This window comes from Nycticebus coucang, chromosome 14, assembly GCF_027406575.1.
Source record: "Nycticebus coucang isolate mNycCou1 chromosome 14, mNycCou1.pri, whole genome shotgun sequence".
NCBI lineage: Eukaryota > Metazoa > Chordata > Mammalia > Primates > Lorisidae > Nycticebus > Nycticebus coucang.
The window spans coordinates 11,840,514-11,866,231 of record NC_069793.1 but is presented as its reverse complement, the minus strand read 5'-3'; the positions used below and the strand labels follow the sequence as shown (position 1 = coordinate 11,866,231).

The 25,718-nt window shown below is 43.0% G+C and overlaps 1 protein-coding gene and 1 pseudogene across 4 annotated transcripts; both read right to left on the bottom strand.

The window, feature by feature from the left end:
• Nucleotides 1-1,212: 1,212 nt before the first annotated feature.
• On the bottom strand, nt 1,213-25,684 carry LOC128565894 (cleavage and polyadenylation specificity factor subunit 7). 4 transcript variants are annotated; one of them, XM_053562679.1, is made up of 10 exons: nt 25,572-25,684; nt 24,832-24,941; nt 16,882-17,100; nt 15,943-16,046; nt 15,393-15,565; nt 12,032-12,446; nt 11,465-11,583; nt 7,983-8,151; nt 7,218-7,385; nt 1,213-3,211 (listed from the first exon to the last, which is right to left on the bottom strand). In XM_053562679.1, exons 2-9 carry the CDS (start codon nt 24,883-24,885, stop codon nt 7,223-7,225), a joined length of 1,416 nt encoding a protein of 471 aa, XP_053418654.1. In that variant the 5' UTR covers nt 24,886-24,941; nt 25,572-25,684; the 3' UTR covers nt 1,213-3,211; nt 7,218-7,222. The 4 variants fall into 4 exon arrangements, with proteins under 4 accessions (XP_053418654.1, XP_053418655.1, XP_053418657.1 ...); XM_053562680.1 differs by having other exon boundaries at nt 15,420-15,565; XM_053562682.1 differs by having other exon boundaries at nt 25,500-25,574.
• On the bottom strand, nt 25,026-25,489 carry LOC128565900 (translation initiation factor IF-2-like; annotated as a pseudogene).
• Nucleotides 25,685-25,718: the final 34 nt, after the last annotated feature.

Here is a 25,718-nt window from a genome sequence, read left to right as displayed (position 1 = left end):
CTAACTTTCCTCTTGTTCACCTGGCTTTTTAAAAAGCCAAAAGCTTTTGTCTTAGCACCTGTAGCTCAGCAGCTAGGGCGCCATATACAGGGGCTGGCGGGTTTGAACTGAGCCTGGGCCTGCCAAACAATGACAACTACAACAAAAAAATAGCCAGGCGTTGTGGGCGCCTGTAGTTCCAGCTACTCAGGAGGCTGAGGCAAGAGAATCGCTTAAGCCCAGGAGTCTGAGGTTGCTGTGAGTTGTGATGCCACGGCACCCTACCTAGGGTGATACAGTGAGATTTTGTCTTTAAAAAAAAATAAAAAACTTTCCTTGAATCCCAAGATCACCCCACACTTCTATTAACCTTTGTGATCTGTATGTCCTATTTTGTTTATAAAACAAACTCATTTTCTGATTATTAAAACATCCCTATGTAGAAGACAGAACAGCTGGGCGGCACCTGTGGCTCAGTCGGTAAGGCGCCGGCCCCATATACCAGAGGGTGGCGGGTTCAAACCCGGCCCCGGCCAAACTGCAACCAAAAAATAGCCGGGCATTGCGGCGGGCGCCTGTAGTCCCAGCTGCTCGGGAGGCTGAGGCAAGAGAATCGCCTAAGCCCAGGAGTTGGAGGTTGCTGTGAGCTGTGTGACACCACAGCACTCTACTGAGGGCCATAAAGTGAGACTGTCTCTACAAAAAAAAAAAGAAGACAGAACAGCTATTATTTTTATCTTACAAATGAAAAAGACCAGGTTTATGTTACTTGTCCATGGATAAATAGTGGAAATAGGTACTAGCAATCAGGTTTTATAGGGAGAGTCTTTCCTTCCTGAACTTGATGACTTTGGAACTGAACTGTACAAGGTAGGAAATTTGCTCTGAAAATGTCCTGGGAATCTTGAAAGGTAAAGAATAACTTGGAAGTTTTCTTTAAGCAGATTGTTAAAGATAGCCAAGGAAAAAAAGCTCACGTGATGCCTCTGAAGGTTTGCACTAGATGTTTAGGAGGCTAACCCAAGCCATAGAGAAGCCATTGCCCAATAGGCAATTTCAGCTGAGAACCTGTGGTTTTCCTACCTTCCCGCAGTGTCTACATCAGCCCACACCCAAGCCCCAGACACCTCAACAAATCTATTAAATGCAGAATCCATAAAACAGCTCACACCCCATTTATTATTTAAAAATATTTTGTTACAAAAGGAAAAAAATACAATGCAGTATAAAAGATTGACAGCGTCATCAAGTTTATTACACAATTTTCAACCTATCAGAAAGACAAACAAATCACTGACAACAAGGGGACGGGACCTTAGCCTTTTTGCGGGTTGGGGTTTTTTCCTTTTGCTATCAGGAAACAAAACTAAAAATTGTGTCATTGAGTAAAAACAAAACAAAAATGGGGAGAAAAAAATTCTCCGGGTAAACTGTGTTTCTGGTATTCTATATATATATTTTCCCCTTACACTGTCACCTTACTTGGTTTTCTCTACATTTTAAAAAGACACCCAGAGCTGCTCTTGAGGATAAGCACATCACTTAACACTTGGCTGGTTGGGTGGGGTGCCATGTTCTCAAGTGGAGGTGGGGATGGGGTTGGGGGACAGGGGAAAAAAAGCTACAACCTGTAGCCTCTGTCCCAAGGGAATGTGCCTCTCCAACCCTGGGGGGATTCCCTCAGTGACTGAGGGCTATGTCAGAAACGTGCTGGGACCAGGGGAAGGGTTCAGTCCAATTCAGTCTCTCCCCTCTGAGCCAGAAGGGTCTCCAGTGACCCTATGTCTCACGTGCCAAGTCTCATCTCACATGCCACGTCTCTTCTCACATTAGATGTTATGTGCCCTATTCATCTCATGCAGAAGTAGCATCACCCCGTGGGTACTGCAGGACCCTGTTGTTGCCTCCTCCTTCAGCAGCAACCACATCACAATTTGGATGTTATGGGAAAAGCAATTCCATTTGCCTGTGTAGAAAATGGCCTCCAGAGTGCTGGTCCTTAGAAGTCTGAGCTGAGTTCATTCAAGTCAGGCTCGATTTCTTCCTGCTGCTCATCAGAGGCAGGAAGTACCTCCAGGCAGAGCAAGAGGAGCTATTAAGTCAATAGTCAAAAGGTGAAAAAGACACCAAATTTGTGACTTTACCTGCCTACTAGTGCCAGGCTATCTCACAATATGTAAAAGTATGTACCTCGGGGATGCAAGCCCATGCTTACATCAAACCTGAAAAAAGAAAAACCTATGGAAGTAGGCCATACCCTGCCCAACTTGCCTCCTTCCCCACTACTCCTGGTACTTCACAAGGGTTCTTCGTTGCTGAGGTCCCAATGTCCCCATCTCCCAATGGCAATACCTTCCTCTAAAACAAGGAAGCAGCCTTCTTGGGGGAAGGGCTCCATGTATTAAATGGGAAAGCCCAAGGGAAAGGGAACGGCTAAGAGCTGGCTGGTTATTGCAAGAGGCAACCAAGCACTAAACAGCAGAGGGTGGTAATTGGCTCTACCAGGCTTCCCAGCAGAAAGCAACCTCATTAGGCCTTCTCTGCTTAGGAGGGACAGTCCACTGAGAAGGCTGGGCAGCAGAGAAGTGAAAGGGTTCGGCTCTGGGAGGTCAGGGAAATGAACCATCAATATATGAGAAGGAAAAGCAAGAACAGAACTAGCTTTCCATAAGGTTAATTTCTGTTCTTATGGTCCCTCCTCAAAGGGCTTGGAAGGTAAAGGATTTAAAAGAAGTGGTATGTTAGCAAGGGGTTGGGACCCTCTTGGCCCCATCAGATCTAGTGCTGAGGGCAGGACCCTGGGCATATTTGGCACACCCAGTCACTCCTAGATCAGACATGGAAGATTCATTTTCTTTGGGAAGGAAGAAGTCTTCCCATCAACCTCACCACTGAATTGCTCCTGGAGAATCAGAAACTCATACGTTTCCTTGGACAAAGCACCATTCTCTACGGAGACCAGGGGCCTGGACATGTGTTGTTTTTTTCTTGCCTGCCACCCCTCCCAACCACATGAAGTCTTTAGGTTCTTTCTTCTGGCAAACAGGAGGTATGGGATTAGGAGGGCTGCCAAGCAGTCTTCAATCCTGTAGGGCAGAGGGTATTCCCTGGGTGTCTGGAGGGAGTTAGGGGATTGGAGGAAGGGGAAGGGGTGGAGCGGCCTCCGTCCTTTAGTCCTGATCAAGGTGAGGAGATGCAAGTCCATTAAAAAAATTTGCTTCCAACCAGACTCCTGCAATGAGAGTATCAGAAGAGATGAAAGAAAACACAAGTTAGTGTCTACTTTCTGATAAGGGCTTATATGATAACTTGTATCTTATGAGAAGCTATAGTAACCAATTCTGGCTACATTTTGGTGATAAGGTTGGAATGCAGACATAAATCAACAGTTGCTCCAGTGGGTCAATCAGCCATCAGGCCAGGCCTAGAGTTGGGCCTTATCCTGAGGAAGGATGCATAAAGAAGATTGCTGTTCTCTGGTTGCCTTTGGACAGACCACACTTTTCACTCTCAGGGAACACCCACAGAATATGAAGATGATTTTTTTCTAACTAAAAAGCTGAAGCATACAGAGAGCTTGCAAAATTAAATTCTCTAAGGTATATGAGGCCCACACACCAACATGCAACCTCCTAAGCCATAGCTTGTATAACTACAGATAGAATTGAGAGAGTCCGCAGGATGAGAATGTCAGAAATTGACATTTGGGGGTATCTGATTTAGTTCTTTCAGACTGAATTTTATTATTCAGGTTGCATAACCAACATTTCTAAGGGTAACCAGAAAAGTAAATAAGTAGAAAACATGCCAAACAACTGTTTTCCAAGAACTACTTACTGTTAATAGGATTTTCAGTTATCCAAATTGAGTCACCGTCATAATGGGAGAAATAGTACCATTTTATACGTAAAAGACATGAGGCTAAAGACAGGCTGGGATAGCTGTTCAATCCTGAAAAGTACTAATGGATCAGTGTATCTCAGTGATAATTTCCTTGTCAAAAGGCTGTCTGGAGGGCAGGCGAGGTGGCTCACGTCTATAATCTCAGCACTTTGGGAGGCCAAGGTGGGTGGATTGCCTGAGTAAGTGCAAGACCCCATTTCTAAAAATTAGCTGGGGGTTGTGGCAGGCACCTGTAGTCCCAGCTACTTGGGAGATTGAGGCAAAGAGAATTGCTTAAACCTAAGAGTTTGAAGTTGCTGTGAGCTATGACACCACAGCACTCTATTGAGGGCGACAAAGTGAGACTCTGTCTCCTATGTTCTGACTACTAAACTGACTGCGGCCCCAGAGACTATAATTCATGCTCTGCAAAGGCCAATTAATACCACCCTGGTCAGTCTTATCCCAGTCACTGGCTACATGGGGGTTTTGACTCACAAGTAACATTAGCGAACATGTTACCTCAAATGAGAAAAAGAAAGTGCTGCTACTACTAAAGAAGGGATGGGACCAGACCAAGATCTACTACTCTAACACTTAACCTCTTGCCCACTCCCTGAGAATGAATTAGGCCAAAGCTGTTTGTGGGCTCCATCCTTAAGCTGTCACCCTAGGTAGAGTGCCATGGCATCACAGCTCACAGCAACTTCAAACTCTTGGGCTCAAGCAATTCTCTTGCCTCAGCCTTCCAAGTAGCTGGGACTACAGGCCCCCACCACAAAGCCCGGCTATCTTTTTGTTGCAGTTGTCATTGTTGTTTTAGCTGGCCCGAGCCGGGTTCGAACCCACAAACCTCGGTGTATGTGATGGGTGCCCTACCCACTGAGCTACAGATGCTACCAAGCCTAACTATTGATTCTATCTGGGTTAAACAAGATTCCTATCATGTCAAGCATTCTAGGATTTTGTGAAATAAAAGAGTAGTTAAGAATAGAGAAGGGAGGCAGCGCCCATAGCTCAGTGGGTAGGGCGCCAGCATACATTGAGACTGGTGGGTTTGAACCTGGCCCAGGCCAGCTAAAACAACAATGACAACTGCAACAACAGCAATAAAAATAGCCAGGCGTTGTGGTGGGCACCTGTAGTCCCAGCTACTTGGGAGGCTGAGACAAGAGAATCACTTAAGCCCAAGAGTTTGAGGTTGCTGTGAGCTGTGATGCCACAGCACTCTACCCAGGGCAACAGCTTAAGACTCTGTCTCAGAAAAAAAAAAAAAAAAAAAGAGAAGGGAGGCAAATAAAAAAAACTGGTATCTTTTCATTTTCACACTTATTTGTCTCCTATGGAAGCTATATTCCCACTACTGTCTGCCAATTCCTAACTACAAATCCGTTTAACTTAGTGGTATATAATGCCAAATAAGGTAGAAGGCAGTAACTAAACCTAAAAGGAATATTTTCTTAGTAGGTTGTCACTAGGCAAAATATTGCAAAAATTTTCCAACTCTTTAGAGCAGGGGTCCTCAAACTTTTAAACAGGGGACCAGTTCACTGTCCCTTAGACCACTGGAGGGCTGGACTATAGTTAAAAAAAAAAAAAAAAAACCATGAACAAATTGCTATGCACACTGCACGTATCTTATTTTGAAGTAAAAAAACAAAACAGGAACAAATACTATCACACTGCAGCATGTGGCCCGTGGGCCGCAGTTTGAGGACCTCTGGTTTAGAGTCTAGCTATTGCTCATGAATTGTAAGGATTCATGAGCAGTGAGGGTTTCTTTTCCCTTCTTCATCTAGTCAGCCATCTAACAAGCCCAAAGATGCCAAAAAGAACTATTTGTTCTTTCTTCTCACCTTCCTTCTCAATTACCCTTAACCAATCAAAGGCAAAAGACCAAGAACATCTTCATAAGGTACTTGATATGAAAATAAAAAGGTGGGAAGTCTAGAGAAATGTAAGTCTGCAATATCCTCTAGGAACCACAGACAGACTCTCCTAGTCCGAGTCTGGCTTATTTTAAAGATCTCCACAGAAACAGTCAACAGTTGCACTTGTTATCTATATACCACAAACAATCTTTGCCAGAAGCTTTCTTTCGATTGGGATCAGTAAACTAATGGGGTGTAATCTGCAGTTACAGTCTCCTTCATTACCCCCAATCTGGAGCCTACCTGAGAATGAAAATGCCAGTGAAAAGCAGTGAGATGTAGACAGAGTAAGTCCTAATAACACAGCCAGAGCCCCTGGATCCAGCCAATCCTTTTTTTTTTTTTTTTGTGGTTTTTGGCTGAGGCTGGGTTTGAACCCACCACCTCCAGCATATGGGACTAGCACCCTATCCCTTTGAGCCACAGGCGCCGCACGATCCAGCCAATCCTAACTGAACTTTTTAATTACTTGAATTAACAGTTTTATTCCCAACTCTTCTGCTTTTGTTTTGCTTAGAAGGAATCTTTGTCAGTAAGATGTCTGTCTAAACACAAAAACATCCTACCACTCAAATTATCTTCCACATAATCCCTAAGTCTATTAAAGATAATTTTTCCAGATTAGCTGTCTCCTGATTGAAGTATACCAATTTCTTTTTTTTAAGACAGAGTTTCACTTTGTCACCCTCAGTAGAATGCCATGGTGTCACAGCTCACAGCAACCTCGAGCTCTTGGGCTTAGGTGATTCTCTTGCCTCAGGGATCCACCACAACGCCCGGCTATTTTTTTGTTGTTGTTATCATTGTTGTTTAGCTGGCCCTGGCCGGGTTTGAACCTGCCAGCCTCGGTATATGGGGCCGGTGCCCTACTCACTGAGCCACAGGTGCTGCCCTGTAGTATACCAATTTTCAAAATCTTTGTAATATATGTTACTTCTTAAAATCATTGATGTCACACCCTGAAAACTAGGCAATGGTTTTACTTTTCTGTCATGGTCAATTTTCCTGACTTTTTTACTTGAAAGTTTGGCGAAGTTAAAATATAGTAACAATGGCTATCATTGACAAGGTTAAAATATAACACTGGCTATCATTTACTGAGAACTTACTATGGGACATGCACTATGACTGCTAAATGCTCTACATGGATTATCTCACTGAGTACTCAGCAAGCCACTGAAACATTTGCTTTCATTATGTGCACTTACACATGAGGAAACTGAGAAAGTGATGTGTCTGACTGCAGACGACACATTCTCAGCCATTATGCTATGCTGTTACTGAATTAGGTTCAGGTAGTCAAGACAGTATCTCCAAGTTACCTATGTCAAAAGTCTTTAAAGAGAGAGAGAGAAAAAAAAAAAAATTCACTATAAATCTTTCATAAAAGATCATTCCCCAGCCAGGAATGGGGCTTCTTCCCACCTTTCTCAGTGGTGCCTGTCCCGTTCTCTATCCCGGTGTCTCTCGTGCTCCCGGTTCCTCTCTTGGAAATAATCATCATGCCGATCTTCATTATGAAGCAGATCTCGATGCCTCCTGCTGCTTTCCCGGGACCGGCTAGGTGACCTCTCCCGGGATCGATGTCTTTTTCTATTAGAAAGATCCTTCAGCCTCACTCACAGGGCCTTCTAGATTCCTTCCAAGGGGTAGTGTTTTCCTGTCTTCCATTATTTACCTAGACTACTCTTCTATTTCTCTGTAATGGGCTCACTGTCTGAGCATCTTACCTCTTTGAAGACTAATCTTTTTGTGGAAAATAAGTTAACCTTGTTGAGATCATACTAATTTACTGGGTACACTCTTAAGAATCTTACATGCATTATTTGACCCGATCTTTACAATAAATCTGTACGATAAATGTTACTATTGTTCTATTTCAAAAAATGAGACTTGGAGAATTGACAAACTTCCAGACATAAGAAAGTTGTATAGGTAGTTAACAGCAGAATTGGAATTCTAATCCAAGTATGTATGGCTCCAAAGCCCACATCTTAACTACAGTCTTTTTCCCCTAAATGAGCCCACAGCCTCACCCAACACATATTCCAGATAATATACTTTGAAGTATTTGATTAATTTTTTTCCCCATAATCTGAGGGCTCAGTCCACTCTTTCAGCCGGGTCCCTTCCATCCCCTGGAAGAGCACTGCTCAGGGGTAGGAGGTGCTGACACAATCATCAACTCACCTGGAAGAGCTCCCGCTGGCACCCACGCTGTAGGACTTGGCTTCAATGCCATGAAGACAGTCCTTAAGTGAGGAGATGAGGACACGGCAACGCTCATCGTTGGCAACCCGGGACTGTTTGATAACTGCAATGGCTGTGAGCAGCGTCTCAATTGCATCACTGTAATCCCCTGACATGGGATGGATGGGAAAGGCCAAGGATGAGCAGAGGCAGTAAACTAACTAGACTAACAGGGAAACTCAGGCTTGGCACCCATAGCTCAGTGGTTAGGGTGCTGGCCATATACACCATGGCTGGTGGGTCTGAAACTGGCCCGGGCTAAAACAACAACTACTACAACAAAAAATAGCCGGGTGTTGTGGAGGGCACCCATAGTCCCAGCTACTTGGGAGGCTGAGGCAAGAGAATCACTTTAGCCCAAGAGTTTGAGGTTGCTGTGAGCTGTGATAACACAGCACTCTCCCAAGGACAACATAGAGAGACTCTGTCTAAAAAATAAAATAAAATAAAAATAAAAAAATAAAAGAGAAACTCAAAAAAACATAAACCAAGAGCAACCAAAGAACCATGGTAATAAAATGGATAAGGCAAACACAGAAGGTATAAAACTGGATGACACCTATCTTCCAGTGGTTTAGAATCTGAAAGTTGTCAGATGTTGCTAGTAGATGTACACACTAATACATTGTTGTCCAAGGGCTATTTAACACATCTATTAAAATAAACAAGTTAGTCAGTGTATGGCACAGCTCTTAGGGGTGGGAAACAATTGTAGCGGGACTTTATCTAACAAATGCAATCAGTGTAACTTACTTCATTGTACCCTCAATGAATCCCAAACAATAAAAAAGAAAAAGAGAAAAGAAAATAGGGTGGCACCCATAGCTCAGTGGGTGCTAAAACAACGACAACTGCAAAAAAAAAAAAACAAAACAAAAAACAGCTGGGTGTTGTGGCGGGTGCCTGTAGTCCCAGCTACTTGGGAGGCTGAGGCAAGAGAATCCCTTAAGCCCAAGAGTCTGAGGTTGCTGTGAGCTGTGACACCATGGCCCTCTACTGAGGGCAACGTAGTGAGACTCTGTCTCAAAAAAAAAAAAAAAATATATATATATATAATAATAATGATATAAAATAAACAATGTACATATTTTTTTTCACCCAGTGATTAGATTATACTATATATTCAGTAATGTTTCAGTGTTGTTTGTTACACTACCTTCAACAGTCTGGCTACGTAAATTAAGGAACATTGGTTCCACTGAATATTAATTACAAAGTTGTTAAAAAGCAGGAGGTAAATCTATATGTAAATAAAGTAACTGATGTAAAGCACTGAACACACTACCACGCATATAGTGAGTGCTCAATAAATGTTGTAGTATAGGCGTCCAAATACGAATTGAAAAAAGTTGCAAAACCATATTCTATTTTTGTAAGATCAAAATTATATGTTATCCTTGTATAAAGGACTTTTTTTTAAACACTGTATATTTCTATGAATTACTTTTAATATAACCAAATAGCAGATGTATAAATCTTAAAAAGAACTATGCTGCCATCAAACAACTATGCTGCCCTTTCATTTCCCAAATCTGAGCCATGTCTGGCTCAGGGTAAGTATTTGCACTTTACTTTTCTAAGCTAAGTCAACAGCATTATGGACAGAAGATATACAAAGAAAGCATGAATCCAGACAGGGGTCCAGTGAACATGAGGACTGTGCAGGGAAGTAAGAATAAAATAGAAACTATGGAGGACTGTGATCCTGTGGAGGCCTGGGAACACCAGGACTTCAGCTCCACCCTAGTAGGGAATTTTTGCCTGTTTTGTTGGCATATTCAATAAACACCTGTGGTCCGAGTGACTGGAATGAGAACAAAAGGAGAGGGAGACACAGACTCAGTTATTGATCATCTCTGTGAAAGAACCAGAGGGAAAGAAAGAACAGTGATGATTTTCTTTATACTCCTCTATTTGACTTGAAATAATGAGCATGCATTACCTTTTAATTTAAAAAGATTCATTTAGGGGTCAATGTTGATATTCTGGCAGAAGAAAAATTGAACATACACATTTTCTGTCTTTACCCTACTCTCTGAATTCAAGTTTTACAGCAAAAGATGAGAAATTACAGAAAACAGATAATATTTAGGGTTAATGTACTTCCTAGGAGATCTGACAGTCTACATTTACCTCTATGTAGAGAACTCATAGGGAGGAAGTGAATATGGGAAATGGCATGATGTAAAGTCTATATTAAAACCTTGAAACTTTTTTTTTTTGAGACAAAGTCTCACTCTGTTGCCTCACGCTAGAGTACCAGGGCCTCAAGGTCTGGCTCATAGCACCCTCAAACTCCTAGGTTTAAGTGATCCTCCTGCCTCAGCCTCCCAAGTAACTGGGACTACAAGGCACCTACCACAATACCAGGCTATAATTTTTCTATTTTTAGCAGAGATGGGGTCTCACTCTTGCTCAGGCTGGTCTCAAACTTTTGAGCTCAAGGGATCCTTCTGTCTGGGCCTCCTAGAGTGCCAGGAGAACAGGCATGAGTCACTGTGCCTGGCCAAAACCCTGAAACTTTCTACTGCCTCTATTTTTTAGGAACCAAAGATTTTATGTCCAAAGCTTTGACAATCATGGCTGTTGGTTCTGCCCACTTAATACTGAGAGCAGAGCAAAAGTTAGCTGTAAGGGTATAATATGTCTTTTTTTTTTTTTTTGAGACAGAGTCTCAAGCTGTTGTCCTGGGTAGAGTGCTATGGTGTCACCGCTCACAGCAACCTCAAACTCTTGGGCTTAAGCGATTCTCTTGCCTCAGCCTCCAAAGCAGCTGGGACTACAGGCGCCTGCCACAATGCTCAGCTATTTTTGTTGTTATTGTTGCCACTGTTGTTTAGCAGGCCCAGGCTAGGTTCGAACCCACTAGCCTCAGTGTATGTGGCCGGTGCCATACTCACTGCCCAGTATAATGTCTTAAAATGATGCCAAATGGACTTACCTTTCTAGAATAGACTACATGGGAGCCATCAGCTCTCCCTGGTCCTCAATGTAAATCAGATTTTGTATCAAACCATCACCTCATCAAGGCATCATTTCTAAAAACCCACTGTCTATATTCAGCATAGGCTCTACTGCACAGGTATCAGATCTAAAGGTCAACCACTGAGATCAATGGTTGATTACCTGAGGCAGGAATTTCATTCTATAACAAATAGCACAATGACATGGTATTTTTTCTTTATATTCTAGGCACTAAGTTGGTTTTCATGGGGGCAGGTCTAGACATAGGATAAATCAGCAGGACCACTGGAGCTTCCCTAAAGCCAAGAAATTAGGTTACATATTGTTCTTCAAAGTGTGCCACTCTTGTATCTAACAGTGCTCTTACTTTATCTTGTTAAACTTTTGACAATGGAAATGACAAAATCAGGGAAAAATCTAAAGGCAAGGAGAAGGCAAGAAAGGTGAAGTGTGGTTACCTGCACTCGCTCCAGATACAGCTTTGGAAATGGCACTGCTAGAAATTGCTCTGTTTCGTTTCATGATCTCTTCAAATTCAGCTTCACTCACCGTAGAGGTTGGAGGGCCCGAATCTCGGCTGCACAGAGATAACATCATTCCTGATTGCCCATTCCTGTATAGTTTGATGTTATTTAATGCCTTAAATGGTTCCCAGCTAGTTCACGTGTTTTATGTTCATCTTCTGATTAAGGACAGAATTTATGTCATGTACTTTAGTAATTTTGGCATGACCCAACAATGTCAGACATTTGTAGGAGCTGCTTATGGCTCTCAATTTAAACTCTTTAAAAAAGGATATGAAGGACATGGTTTGGGTCAAGTAGTTAAGATGCAATCTACACAAAATAAAAACATGAACAAACAATAAACTATTTCCCAGGACTCGACACCACGACAACAGAGTTTTCACATGGGAAAACACAAGGAAACAGTACTTACTTCCTGAGGGAGAACAAAATGCTTAACATATTTGTCTATCCTACTATCATCTGGCTCAGATCTCAAAAGAACAAAACAGTACTTACCTGCCATGGTGGTTATAGGGTGCAGAGGCCTTCATGTAAGTATCTGGTGGAGGCCCCACAGTAGCATTTGGTGGGGGGAAGAAGGCTGGATTGAGGTGAAGGGCAGGTGGGATAGCCCCAGGGGGAGGTACGGCAAGATGAGGAGGTAATCGAGGAGGGGGGGGCATGAGATGCTGGTAGTGGATACCAGGAGGAGGAGGAGGGACCCCAAAGCTTGAGGAGAGAGGTGGTGGGGGTGGAATTGGTGGTGGGGGCAGACCCATCAGGGGAAGGGCTGAAGGAGGGCGATTGAAGTAGGGCAGCACACTGGGGGGCTTATCCACACGAGCGGATGAGGGTACAAGGTTCTCAGAGGGTGTGGCCCGTCCATCAGCAGAATCACTAGAATCTCGGGAGTGGGCCCGTGGAGGTATTCCTACAAAGCAAAACAAAACTAACATTATTGTCTAGGCTTTACACAGACCCACAGGACTAGCTCATCCTTCACCAAGAGTCATGTGACACCATATGGAAGAAGGTGACTGAAGCAGCTAAGAAACGAGCTAAAATCATCTATGGCCTTTTCTTTGGCATCGATGAAAAAGGTCAGAAGCAACTCAGTGAAGACATAAACCCAAGAAGCAAACTACTCTAATTCTGTGGAACAATGCTCTTCATACAGAACTTTCAAAGTGCTTTGATTTATCCTTCTACTTGTTTTCTATTTTTTACATTCAGCAGGATCCTATTAACTGGAAATTAAACGACAATGTTGAAGCATGTTCACTGATGCTCAGTTGGCTCAGTTGACTTGAGATCACACATCCTCTGAAAAGTTTCAGGGTCTCTCTCCTTAGACTAGTTGATCTCCTCTACCTTGCAGCACACTGATATTCTCTTGCCAGAGTGCTGTGGCTAGGGAATTTGGGGGAAAAGAGGGAAGGGCAGAAAATGGATTGCACTTATATCCAAATTCCAAAACTGATAATTAGTGTGGGAAAGAAACACACATGAAGAGTAGGAGGCTGGAGGTTAAGGGAAAGGTAAGAGAAAATGGGAGATAAGAAAAAGATACACTCACAGAATGAGCAGATGGCACAAGATGACAGCAAGGACTCTTGGCAAAAGTCTGGTACAAAATATGCCCCAAATCTGGCAAACTTCCACACATTTAATGGTCTAAATTTTTTACCTCTCAGGTTAGCCTACTTGGAACAACATCCCAGTATGCTATATGATAACAGTGCAAAACAGGGACTCAAAATATGTTTTACATAGCTGGATATGTGGCTTCTGACATTGTCAAGTCACCTGATTAGACTTGTTCCCTCTTTCCAATTTACCAGTCTAAGCCTGATTAGTGTGGAAGCCAACAAAAGTACAAGAAAAACATGGTCTTGAGAGTGTTGAGTGTTGGAGGTAGAAAGATACCAGAGGCACCAAGTGTGGAGAGAAAGACGAATGATCCTTAAAGTGAAACTTGATAGTTAATCCCAACTCCTCAGTAAAGCCTCAGGTAGAATCAATTACCCTGACATCCACTTTGATTCTCTATTACAAAATATTGCCAATACTTGGGCTGGACTGAGGTGCACTCTCTTGCTCATGTCTCAAACACGACACTTGCTCCTTCCTAGAATTCTCTCAAATTATAGAAAGAAGCGGTATTAGCCAAATGTGATCCTCTGACAGTGAGACATCTTTCCATCTATTGTTTCCACATCTACCAGGGTTCTGTTTTGTATCTATGGCGACAAGTCCCAAGACGGGCAACCATTTTTAAGCGGAGGCAGTCCACCAATTTTACTTAGTGAATTAACAGAGCCCAAATTCATCAATGTGATGGAACAGAAAAACAGCACACAGTCACCACCACCTTTTTAGCAGAGAAAAAAATGAGAAGTGAACAGTTGAGTACAGGTAGGAATATTATTTCCAAGGTAGCTGTAAAATTATGCACCTTAGGAAAGTCAGAAATGGGTTGAATTGCAGAAAGGATCTAAAGCAGAAAGGACTTGAAAAGTTTCGGAACAAAGTGTGAGCCTTCTAACCCAGAGTAACAAGAGCTCACACCAAGGCCATTTAGGCTCTCAATCTAGTTAAAAGAATAGCTGTTCCTACACAGGAGAGAAGTGGTGGCCATATTTCCACTTGGAAGACACATACACCCAGTCAACATAAAGCACTATTCCAAGAGCTGGACCTCAGCAGCAACAGAACGTGAGTGATCAATCTTTTCCTCCCACTGTAGTAAAGGCAGGTGGCTGTGTCAGGCAGTACCTCGCAGGATGGCTGCACCTTGTGAGTCAAGACAATCCAAGGTCTGGTTCTTAGATTCAGAAACTCGATTTTAAAGGTTCACCCAGGGGTAACTGGGCTTTAGGAAACTGATTCATGCTAACCAAACTCACAAGAGACTGATTCATAAACCAGAAATGCCAATTTATTATTTTACAATGAGAAATGTAACTGCCAAGCAGACCAGAATACTTGTGTCAGCTGGTCAGCGCATTCTCTTCCCAGTAGGAGAGCCTAGTTGGGAAACCAAATTAGTATCAGAAAGTGGCTTGGTGAGTACAGAGTCAGAAAAAAGGGAGTAAGATAAACCTAAATGACACAGTCATCAAGCTAAGGTAGTATGATGCAGCGTGAGCCTTCTAACCCACAGTAACAAGAGCTCACACCAAGTCCATTAATGGGATATACCTGCCAAACAGATGGAAATATTCAGTAACCAAATGAGTGCCTTGGACAAAGCTGGAGAAATATTGTTAAATTTTATTCTTTATTAATGGGATATATCTGCCAAACAGATTGAAATATTCAGTATCCAAATGAACGCACTCTCCTCTGGATAAAAGCTGGAGAAATATTGTTAAATTCATATTCTCTAACAGTCGTGTTGGTTGGTTCCTTATAGAGCACCCATCTAATGTATATTTATGACAAGATTACAGCTACCTTTATACACCTTAGGGTGGCTGCCTCTTGATAATTTACAGAGGCATGTCTTAAAATCAAGCACATTCACTGTATTCCTATTTTTAGACAGAAACACAGAATGTAGAGTTGACTGGAATTTTAAACATCATGTATCTAGTTCTGATGGGGAAAAAGGCCATAAGCAGTAAAGTGACTTGGCCAAGGTCACACAATGCATTAGTGGCAGAACCAAACTATAATCTGAACCTACATGACTCCCAGCACAGTGCTTTCTTCAATACAAACCTCATTTTACGGACTACCTACTACTGACCATGCCCCCACCACCCATAACCACAACTCTCCCTCAAACTCCTCCACATTGTAGGCTGAGCCTACACCACAGAAACAAACCCACAACTCCCACCCCCTCCGCCCCATACAGATGGTCTCCACCTACCCCCTCTTGGGACTCGGACGCACTCACGTTTCCGAGCCTGTGCCTCAAACTGTGATAGGTTCTGTCGGGTGGCCGGCCTCACGTCCACTTTTTCTCCATTAAGAACCTTTCCTGGTAGAAGTTCCAACAATTTGTGGACAGAGTTTTCAGAGGCTACCACCACCTCAGCATACCTGAGGAAGAAAAATTTTAAATAAGTAAAATCTACTAGACAACCAAAAGAGGAACAAAGAAATCCTGCTAAATAAAACACACACACACACACACACACACACACCCACCCCCACCCCCACTATGAGCAACAAAAAAATATAGGCCTATAATCTTCCTATTTGGGGGGAATTAAAAATCAATGTTCTTTGCTGATCTATCCTCAGCAGATGGATGATTCACTACACTGTGCTAGGTTCCACTCTAATGTAGTTTGCCAAAACCAGGCAGTAAGCTGGGCTAGGGGTAGGAGTGATTAAAATCCAGAGCCAAAATACAATGCGGATCTATTATTCCAACGCTTACAAACTAAAAGGGGCTTCTCATATCCAGACCTCACCCTTTGGACTGGCCATTTGCTCGATTCTCTGCAAATTTCAACTCCACCACATCATAGACTCCTATAGAGCGAATAACCTGGATCAGCTGCTGGTCTGTGGTCCACTGGGGCCGGCAAGATGGAAAAGGAAGAAATGTCAAGAGCCACACAACCCTCCCCTGCCCCGCCCTGACTGTTCCAAACCCGGCTCCCAAACTTAAGATTCTAGTCAACTATGACCTCCCAACAGGAAACTCAAAAGCCCAGCAATATCTCAATTAGTGAAGACTTTTTTTACTGTCCTCACCCATACACCCATAAAGAATGCCAACCCTCCATCCCCATCTTTAGTGATTAAGAAGATTAAAACCTATTTTAACTTTGACTGCCATTTGGGCTGGCTGGTCATCACTTCAAACCCTGATTGCTAGCAACTCTTAATAATAGATCTGACATGCTAGACTTGACCATTGCCAGAACAGTCCCCTCAGTATATACATTTCCTAATTTGGAAAAACCACCTCCCACCACCAGCCCCCAAACATGTCACATAATAACTTTTGCAGAAGAACAGTCACCACCTACCCCGAGTGTCCTAGAGCTATCAAGGTCTTTGATCCCCATCACCCACCATTATCACAGGACCATCTAATGACCACCAAGAGTTCAAGGTGTTCACTCTGAAATCTCGTCCCACAGATGACCCTGCTAGACATAAAGCCCCAGGGTCAGGGGCAGTAACAAGATGGCAGAAAAAGCAACTACCCACTTAATCATTGCTTTCTTCGGCACCAGTACGTCCTCAGGATAGTTCTCTTTCAGAGATCAATCCAACCTGATCCCAGGAAAAAGAAATCCAACCCCATCAGAGCACAAAACAGTGCAACAGTAGTATCTGAAAATGCCATCACCTCCCAGTGCTCTCCCTCCAGCCCACCCACTTTGGTTACCCATGCTCACCCACGAGAAACTGCCCACATAGACGGCAGCTCGCCTATTACGCAGGCCACTGTAGGTATACAGAATTGCAGGGGTCTTGTTGTTGGGCTTGGGAGATGGCTCCTGGCGAACAGGAGGAGGTGGCTCAGTGCTGCTGCTTCTGTCATCTGAGGGCTGTGAGGTGGCCGTCAACACATCATCATACAGATCAATCTGATCTGTATTGTTGAACTCTGGGTCCTAAGAGATGAGGGGTTGGCAAAGGTGGGTTTGAAAACCTTTCATTTTGTTCCTTCTCATTTTGTTCCATTTCACTTGCTTACTTAGAATACACAAACACTTTAACTTTCTTGTACTACTGTAGGAAACAACGTAAGAAAAACTTCCTTTGAAACGGTTGTCACTTAGGTATGTTTATGTCAGTTTTTCTCCCAAGACCCTGTTAGTAGTCTGTAATTTTCTGGTTTTAACCACCCGTGAGAATCAAAAGGCACATGGTGATTAAGCAAGTAATGTAAGAATGCATAATGAGATGCATGTGCTTCTGTTATCAATGAGGCCAGCTTCTAAAGACCACATCTAACATATACTAATGAAATTTATTTTCATTTATCTTATGCTATTCCAAAATCAAATGTTACCAAAAAACTCACTATTCTATTTAGTAAGAAATAGCATTAAGTTTATTTAGAAATAGAAAGCATGTTAAAGCAGGTACCAAAATGCCAAATAGTTTGGGAGTTACTGATTTAAACCCTTTGGTTTATACAAATGACCTAGGGAGGCTCTACAGCTCATAGCACAAAATCCCATCTTTTAATAACCATCAAAAAAAAAGAAAAACCCACAAAATAATAATAACAAAAGGGAAGAGAATAACTTTGGGGGTTTTCTATGTTCCATCTCCCAAATAACATGCAGACTCAATAGACTACCACGACATGTATCTAGAAAGACAACTTTAAGCAAAAGCAAAGATATTCAACGATCTACAAAGCCAGATAAAGTTGTCTAAAACATGAGGGTCAAGGGAGGCACCTGAGGCTCAAAGGGGTAGGGCGCCAGCCCCATATGCCAGAGGTGGCGGGTTCAAACCCAGCCCCAGCCAAAAACCGCAAAAAAAAAAAAAAAAAAGCCCACGAAGGTCAAAAAACAGGACAAACACCTATACTATAAGCTACGCCACAGTAGGCAATTTATAGTATATATATGCACTCTGGAAGATGTAAGAAATATACATTTTGCCTATATGATACAGTACTATTTACTAAAACTCCTAAAGCCACAACTACTGTAAAGGATTTTAATGTTCTGGATTTTAGGCCAGGCATGGTGGCTCATGCCTGTAATCCCAATGCTCTGGGAGGCCGAGGAGGGTGGATTACCTGAGCTAACAGGTTTGAGATCAGCCTGAGCTACAGCAAGACCCTGTTTTTAAAAAATAGCTGGGTATCATGGCTGGTGCCTATAATCCCAGCTATTCAGGAGGCTGAGACAAGAGAATTGCTTGAGCCTAAGAGTTTGAGGTTGTTGTGAGCTATGATGCCATGGTACTCTACCTAGGTTGACAAAGTGAAACTCTTTCTCCAAAAAAAAAAAAAAAAAAAAAGAGGATTACTTGAGCCCAGGAGTTGAAGGTTGCTGTGAGCTATCAGGCTACAGCACGCTATGAAGGGTGACAAAGTGAGACTGTCTCAAAAAAAAAAAAAAAAATTGTTTTGGATTTTACAATATAATTATCTTAGCAAAATCTTTTTATTACAAGACTCAGACAAAACATTCAAACAACGCTAAAGATGCTGCTGCTAAAATGGTCAAGACAGGGAGAAGTTCACTGTTTTAAGGAAACTATGGCTCATTCATGTCACTGTTATCTTTTAAAAGAGGGAATAAAGGAGGCACCTAAGTTAGGTAACTTGTCTAGTTTTCTTAAGAAACAGTCAGTTCCTCTAATGTAAATCAGGACAGATGGCTAAGACCTTCTCCTTCCAATACCATCGCAAGAACTGCTAATCCTGAAGTAAGACTAGAGAGGAGAGAGACTCAATACAAAACTTACTCTTGGACTTTTTGCAATCCTGACATCATCACAAACCTTTGGAAATAATCTTTTAATTTCTCCAGTTAATCTGAGATACAATGGAAGGGGAAAGGATTCTACTTCTTCAAGCATGTATATAATTTCAATTATCACAAATAGTCTACGAAACCCCACAGGAGAAAGCTTAAACCTTGCAAAAACATTAGAAATGGTGAAAAGACAGCAAACTGCTTTTTGTATAACCTTCATCAGGAGGACCTAGAGAAAGAGAGTAAACTTTCTAGGGCCAACTTAAAAATAAGAAAAGCAATCAGTGAAACAAATAAACACAGGAAGACTGTTCTTGGAATTAAACACATAAATAGGGATCTCACATAAAAAAGGGTTAAGTGTATGAAGAATAAGGAGAGAAGCTACCATAGAGTGTAGAGTGGATAATGAGTAAGGTGACATCAGCTAGGACTAATAACATGATACTGTGTTTAGGTAACCATAAAATACTACACAACTCTTACCTCCAAACATCCCTACTCTAGCCAAATCACTTATCTATTCATGTACCAGGTATGGTGACTTACCCTGTGGTTCAAGATAAAGATTTAGGTGTATAAGTCACTTGATCCTATCCAATGATTTAATCCTTAAAGAGCACTACTTCAGCCTAAAGCACTTTTTCTTTTTAAATCAGAATTTTTAAATGAAATTTAAAGGGAATTAAGGAAATACCCCATCTTGGATAGTTGATGAAAACAAATTCAGATTCCTTCCACACAGTTATCTGTGATTCAGAGATATCCCCTGAAGGTTGAAATACAAAAATTAGTTGAAAACCAAATAGGTGAATGTGTAGATTTGGACAGCTCAGAGGCCAAATCTATGAACAGGGAATCCTTCACTCTGTAGGTTTAGGCAACTGATCTACTCTTTTATGATTAGAAAAGACTTGATTCTCTCTGGAAGGCCGAGGTGGGTAGATTGCCTGAGCTCACAGGTTTGAGACCAGCCTGAGCCAGAGCAAGACCTCATCTCTAAAAATAGCCAGATGTTGCAGCAGGCACCTGTATGCCAGTTACTTGGGAGGCTGAGATAAAAGAATCGCTTGAGCCCAAGAGTTGGAGGTTGCTGTAAGCCAGGGGTCCTCAAACTGAGGCCCGCGGGCCACACGAGGTGGTGTGATAGTATTTGTTCCCGTTTTGTTTTTTTACTTCAAAATAAGGTATGTGCAGTGTGCATAGGAATTTGCTTAGTTTTTTTTTTTTTAAACTATAGTCCAGCCCTCCAACGGTCTGAGGGACAGTGAACTGGCCCCCTGTTTAAAAAAATGTGAGGATGCCTGTGTAAGCTATGACACCATGGCACTCTACCAAGGGTGACAAAAGTGAAACTCTGTCAAAAAAAAAAAAAAAATATAATAGACTTGATTCTGGCGGACCTTGGTGTATTAATCAATTACCACTATAAGAAAGAAAAAGATTCAATGAATCTAAAATTGTCACAAGATTGAAATGGTCTTTATGGGCAATGGGTCTTTTTTTTTTGGAGATAGAGTCTCAAGCCGTCGCCCTGGGTAGAATGCCGTGGCATCACAGCTCACAGCAACCTCCAACTCTTGAGCTTAAGTGATTCTCTTGCCTCAGCCTCCCAAGTAGCTGGGACTACAGGCGCTCACCACAATGTCCGGCTATCTTTTGGTTGCAGTTGTCATTATTGTTTAGCAGACCCGGGTCAGGTACAAACCTGCCACCCTAGCTGTATGTGGCCGGTGCCCTTGCTGACTGAGCTATGGGCACCGCCTATGGTCTCAGTTTTTTAAAATGCTGGGCTGGGCGCGGTGGCTCACACTTGTAATCTTAGCACTCCAGGAGGCCGTGGAAGGTGGATTGCTTGAGGTCATGGGTTTGAGACCAGCCTCAGCAAAAGCAAGACCCCGTCACTACTAAAAATAGAAAAACTGAGGCAAGAGGATTGCTTGAGCCCAAAAGTAGGAGTTTGCTGTAAGCTATGACACCATGGCACTGTACCCAGCTTGACTGTCTCAAACAAAATAAAAGTTAGTGGGAACTGCACATGGAGGCCTGTTGAGGGGTCTACTGAAAAAACAAGATATCAAGTAGTATTTGGATTTAAATCTGCTAGCATCACCAATTAATTTTACTTGTTCAGCTGGTATAGACAGAAAAGAGATAAAGTTCTGAGGTTTTCTGGACGTTTACGCAGTGATAGATTCGTTTAAAGCAAAACCTAATCCTAAAAATCAAAGGAAAAATACAATATTTTACCTGCACTGATGTTGAAAGCTTCATTCCTTCCAGGGAGATTAAATGGGAAATATGTATTTAATACTGAATGAAAATCTCAAGAAGGATTTTGTGTTTAATAGCACAGAAAGAACTACTGTCTCCTGAACCTTCCTGCTTCTTTATAAACAAAAGTGAACTCACGTGATTTTCAATTTAAATAAGATCTTCCCCACCTGAATGCTCAATGTTCCCACCTTCCAGCCCTCACTTCTGGTATCTGACTGAGAGAAGTTTAACTAGCCTAGGATTAGCCTGAATACAACCAACTTGATACCACTGTTTCTGTTCATTGTAACCAAGGCTCAAAGTTTCTGGCTTTACAATGACCAATTTCCACAGTTCTCCACCCCATACCTTCCTTTCCTGACACTATACCCAACACTGTATTTGTTACCCTGCATCATCACTGTCTGTCACCCCGATCTACCAGGACTGGAACCTATTTTAAAGTATAAGGATATGCTTTTTTTCCCTTTTACCTCTAGGCTTGGCACAATGCTTAGCAAACAAAACTAGTTCAAAAAGTTTACTTCTTGATGGAAGCAACAAGGGCAACTGGGCATACCGTGCAAAGCCTGTCTCAGCAAGAGAAGAAATAGAGACAAAATAGTCAGCAGGGTAAGAGTCTCAATCATCTTTCCAGAGTTGTTTTCCCTAGCTCAAGAGAGACGATGTAAATCCCAGGACTCCCAAAGAGGAATAAAGTAGCTCTATCAAAGAGGCTTTTGTAGCACATGCTGTACGAAATCAGGGAATAAGCACCATAGGGTTCCATCTAGGAAAAATGTTAACTTTTCTTGGGGAACAAAGTACATACAAGGGAGTTCTCATGTATAGGCCAGTTTGGGATGAATCAGTAACATCTAAAACATTCTAAAATGATTTTACTGGCTGTATTCAGTCTAAGCCAACTTCTAATAACTCCAGCCAGACAACCGAAGTTTTTATCATTCTTTAGCAGCTTTCAGATTACACTAAAAATTAACTCATTTGTATAGGAGGGTTAGTGCCACTCTCTCCACCTTTGATAAAACACACAATATTCAAAATCCACACTTTCTCCCACTTGCCCAGAGTCAAATACTGCTTGATTTGCATAAATGTCTATTAGAATCCACATGTGATCTTGGGCCAGTCTTAGATCCATAAAAAAGCCCCTTTAAACTAAAGAGACCAGAGAACAAACTGTTGAGGCCAGTAACTTCTATACTGTCAGAAAGCAGTGGGCAAACCTGTATCCTGTTTAACCTATAAATTATATTGCTTAAACAATTATGAAATGTTCATTTTCACAGACCAAACATGGTCTATGGTAAGGACCTTGTTCTATTTCCCAAAGTGAATCAGCAGTATTGTCATCAACCCACAAACAAAAATTCAAGGAAAAAAAAACTTATCATTAATAACAGTGGAAGGCCAGGCAGGGTGGCCCATGCCTGTTCATTCCAGCATTGTGGGAGGCCAAGGATTGCTTGCGCTCAGGAGTTGGAGACCACCCTGAGCAAAAGCGAGAACCCTGCCTCAACAACAACAACAAAAAGCCAGACATTGTGTTCAGCACCTATTTAGTCCCAGCTACTGGTAAGGATGAGGCAAGAGGATTTTATGAGCCCAGGAGTTTGAGTTTTTGCTGTGATCTATGACACACAGCACTCTACCCAGGGCAACAAAGTGAGATTCAGTCTCAAACAAAACAACAGTGAAACTTAGCCAGGAGTTGTGTCAGAGGCCTGTAGTCCCACCTATTCAGGAGGCTAAAGCAGGGGAATCGCTTGGGCCCAAGTGTTTGAGGTTGCTGTAAGCAACAACACTCTACCCAGGGAACAGAGAGAGATGCTGTCTCAAAAAACAAACAAAAACACAAAGGTACTCATCTATCCATTTAAAAGGAAAAAAGAAACAGTGGAACTAAGACAGTACTCTTTTTTGTTATCCTGAAAAATAAACTCCATAATTTAAAAAAATTGTGCAGTCTGACTCAAAGGAATACAGAAAACTCAGAAAGTAATGGTTTTGTAAATAAATATACTAAACCTCGCCTTTTTATCCATAACTTTTTTTATACATGTCCTTAACTGCTAAAATTAAGAAAAAATTTTTCATGTATTTAAGATAATCAACAGCCAAAGTTAGATGCCTCCAGTTTACCAGGAGAACAGCTATTAAAAAGTATTTTTTTTTTCAGACAGAGTTTATGTCGCCCTCGATAGAGTGCCGTAGTGTCACTGCTCACAGCAACCTCAAACTCTTGGGCTTAAGAGATTCTCTTGCCTCAGCCTCCCAAGTAGCTGGGACTACAGGCACCCACCACAATGCCTGGCTATTTTTCTGCTGTAGTGTCATTGTTGTTCAGCAGGTCCAGGCTGGTTCGAACTCGCCAGCCCTGGTGTATGTGGCCAGTCCCCTAACCACTGAGCTATGGCACCAAGCCTAAAAAGTATAATTGATACAAGGTCATTACACTATTCTACTTTTATGCATGCTTTAAAATCTCCATGTTAAAGAGCCATAATGCATCCTCCCAATTTTTTTTAATGTAAACTTATGCTAACTGAAAAAAATGGCATTTATCTGGCTCTTCTGTTGTTTCAGGTCAAAGTCAGAGCCTACATCCTCTAGTCCATTCATTACATGCTCTTTCTGGGTACTTATGTGTACCCACTGAAAGATGTCAATGGGAAGACCCAGCTAACTTAAGTAGAATCATGGTAAAAATAACCTAGGTAAGATAAAAGTGAAGTTTTTTTTTGTTTGTTTGTTTTTTTGGCCAGGGCTGGGTTTGAACTCACCACCTCTGGTATATGGGACGGGTGCCCTACTCCTTGAGCCACAGGCGCCGCCCCAAAAGTGAAGTTTTAAATAAAGACCCTCGAACATTCTGGAGATTTGACCTTAAGATGGCAAAATTGAACTATTATTTCAAGGGAAATTTTTGTGTAATGTTCTTGGATACAATAAAAACATAAAGAAACCAATAAATCCAAGTTACAGTATGTGAGTGGGTTTATGCCTTTTAAATGATTTGTCTAATATGTTTATCCTTTATTTCTTCCTAGAAACAGTAAAGTTCATCTATAATATTTTACTAAACTGCCTATAGATTTCTCTTGACCAGAGGCAAGCTACTTATAAAAGTAAGTTAAACCTAAAAACAATTGGAACAGAGCTGAAACTAAATGTTAAAAGCATCTTTTTTACTGCATCTTTGTACCATCATGGGGGAGGGGACTATATTACTCCAGCTGCAGTCCGAGAGAATCATATAAAGTAATGGATTATCAACATGGTCCTCATGAATACAGTAGCAAATTCTGGTTTTTGAGGAGACTCAATTTCGGCTTCCTGGAGGAGCAAGTTCCACAGGTTGATTCACCATTCTGTTACACCTGATTTTTATGTGCTCTTAACTCACAGCCTCTACAGCTAAGCCCGGAGGTTCGAGTTAACATAAAGCGGAATGGTGAGAAGTCTTTACAATCTGGTGGTGGGAAATTTTTAAACCCACTAGAGTGCTCAAGCCCAGGACCGGCACAGCCGAGAACTGGCACAGCTTGAAACCACTGTTAATTTCGCTGGAAGTGATTCCTTAGCTGATCGACGAAAATCCCAAAACTCCTGATGACCCCTCACCTGGTTGAACTCTTCGTCAGCGTATATATCAATCAAGTCCACTCCTTCTGACATGGCTCCGAAAGGAAGATCTCGAGCCCGCAAAATGGGCCAAAGTAAGAAAGATGCCACTGCAGTATTCAGAAAAAGGGAAGAATTAGAAGGTACGAGGGTCCTGGGCTGGGAGGAGGGCAATGGTCGCCAACCTCCCATCGCTAGAGACGCAGCATCCCGGCAGCCCCAGCTCGACCCCACCCGCTCTGCCCCGCCCCCGGCCTCGCGCCGCCCCCCGCTCTCCCAGGCCGTCGGGGCTCGCGGGGCTCGCTGCCCATCACCCTCGGGCCCGACCCGGGCTGCGCCGTGTCGGTGTCGCAGCTGCCTGTGGCGCGGCGGAAAAGTCCAGGCCTCGGCTCCCAGCGGCCCTCAGACCGCGTTGCGAAGAACGACCGCGGCGAAGCCCATAGCCCCTGTCTGCCACAGCTGTCTAGGCCCCGAGACGGCCTCACCCAGAGCCCCCGTGGGTCCGGGAGTTCCAGCCGCCTCTGCTCCCCACTCAGGCCCAGTCCTCGCCCCCAGTTAGGCCCGCCCCGCTCCCTCCCCACAGACCCGGCCCGGCGCCCTCGGCCCCCTCCCTCAAAGGCCCGCGCCTCCCTCCGCCCGCCGATTCCGGCCGCCCCATTTCAACCGACCCCCTCCCGCCTCAACGCCGGCCCCGACCCCTCTTCCGGCCCAGCCAGCCCCCGGCCGCGCGCCCCCGTTACCGGGAATATGGCGGCAGCGGCGGCGAGTCCGGACTAGGCCCGAAGCGCGCGAACCGCTCTCCGCCCCAGGTCCCGCCCCCCCCGCCGCCGGCGTCACACGCACTGCCACTTCCGCCATACGCAGGGACGTATTTTCCGGCTGGGGTC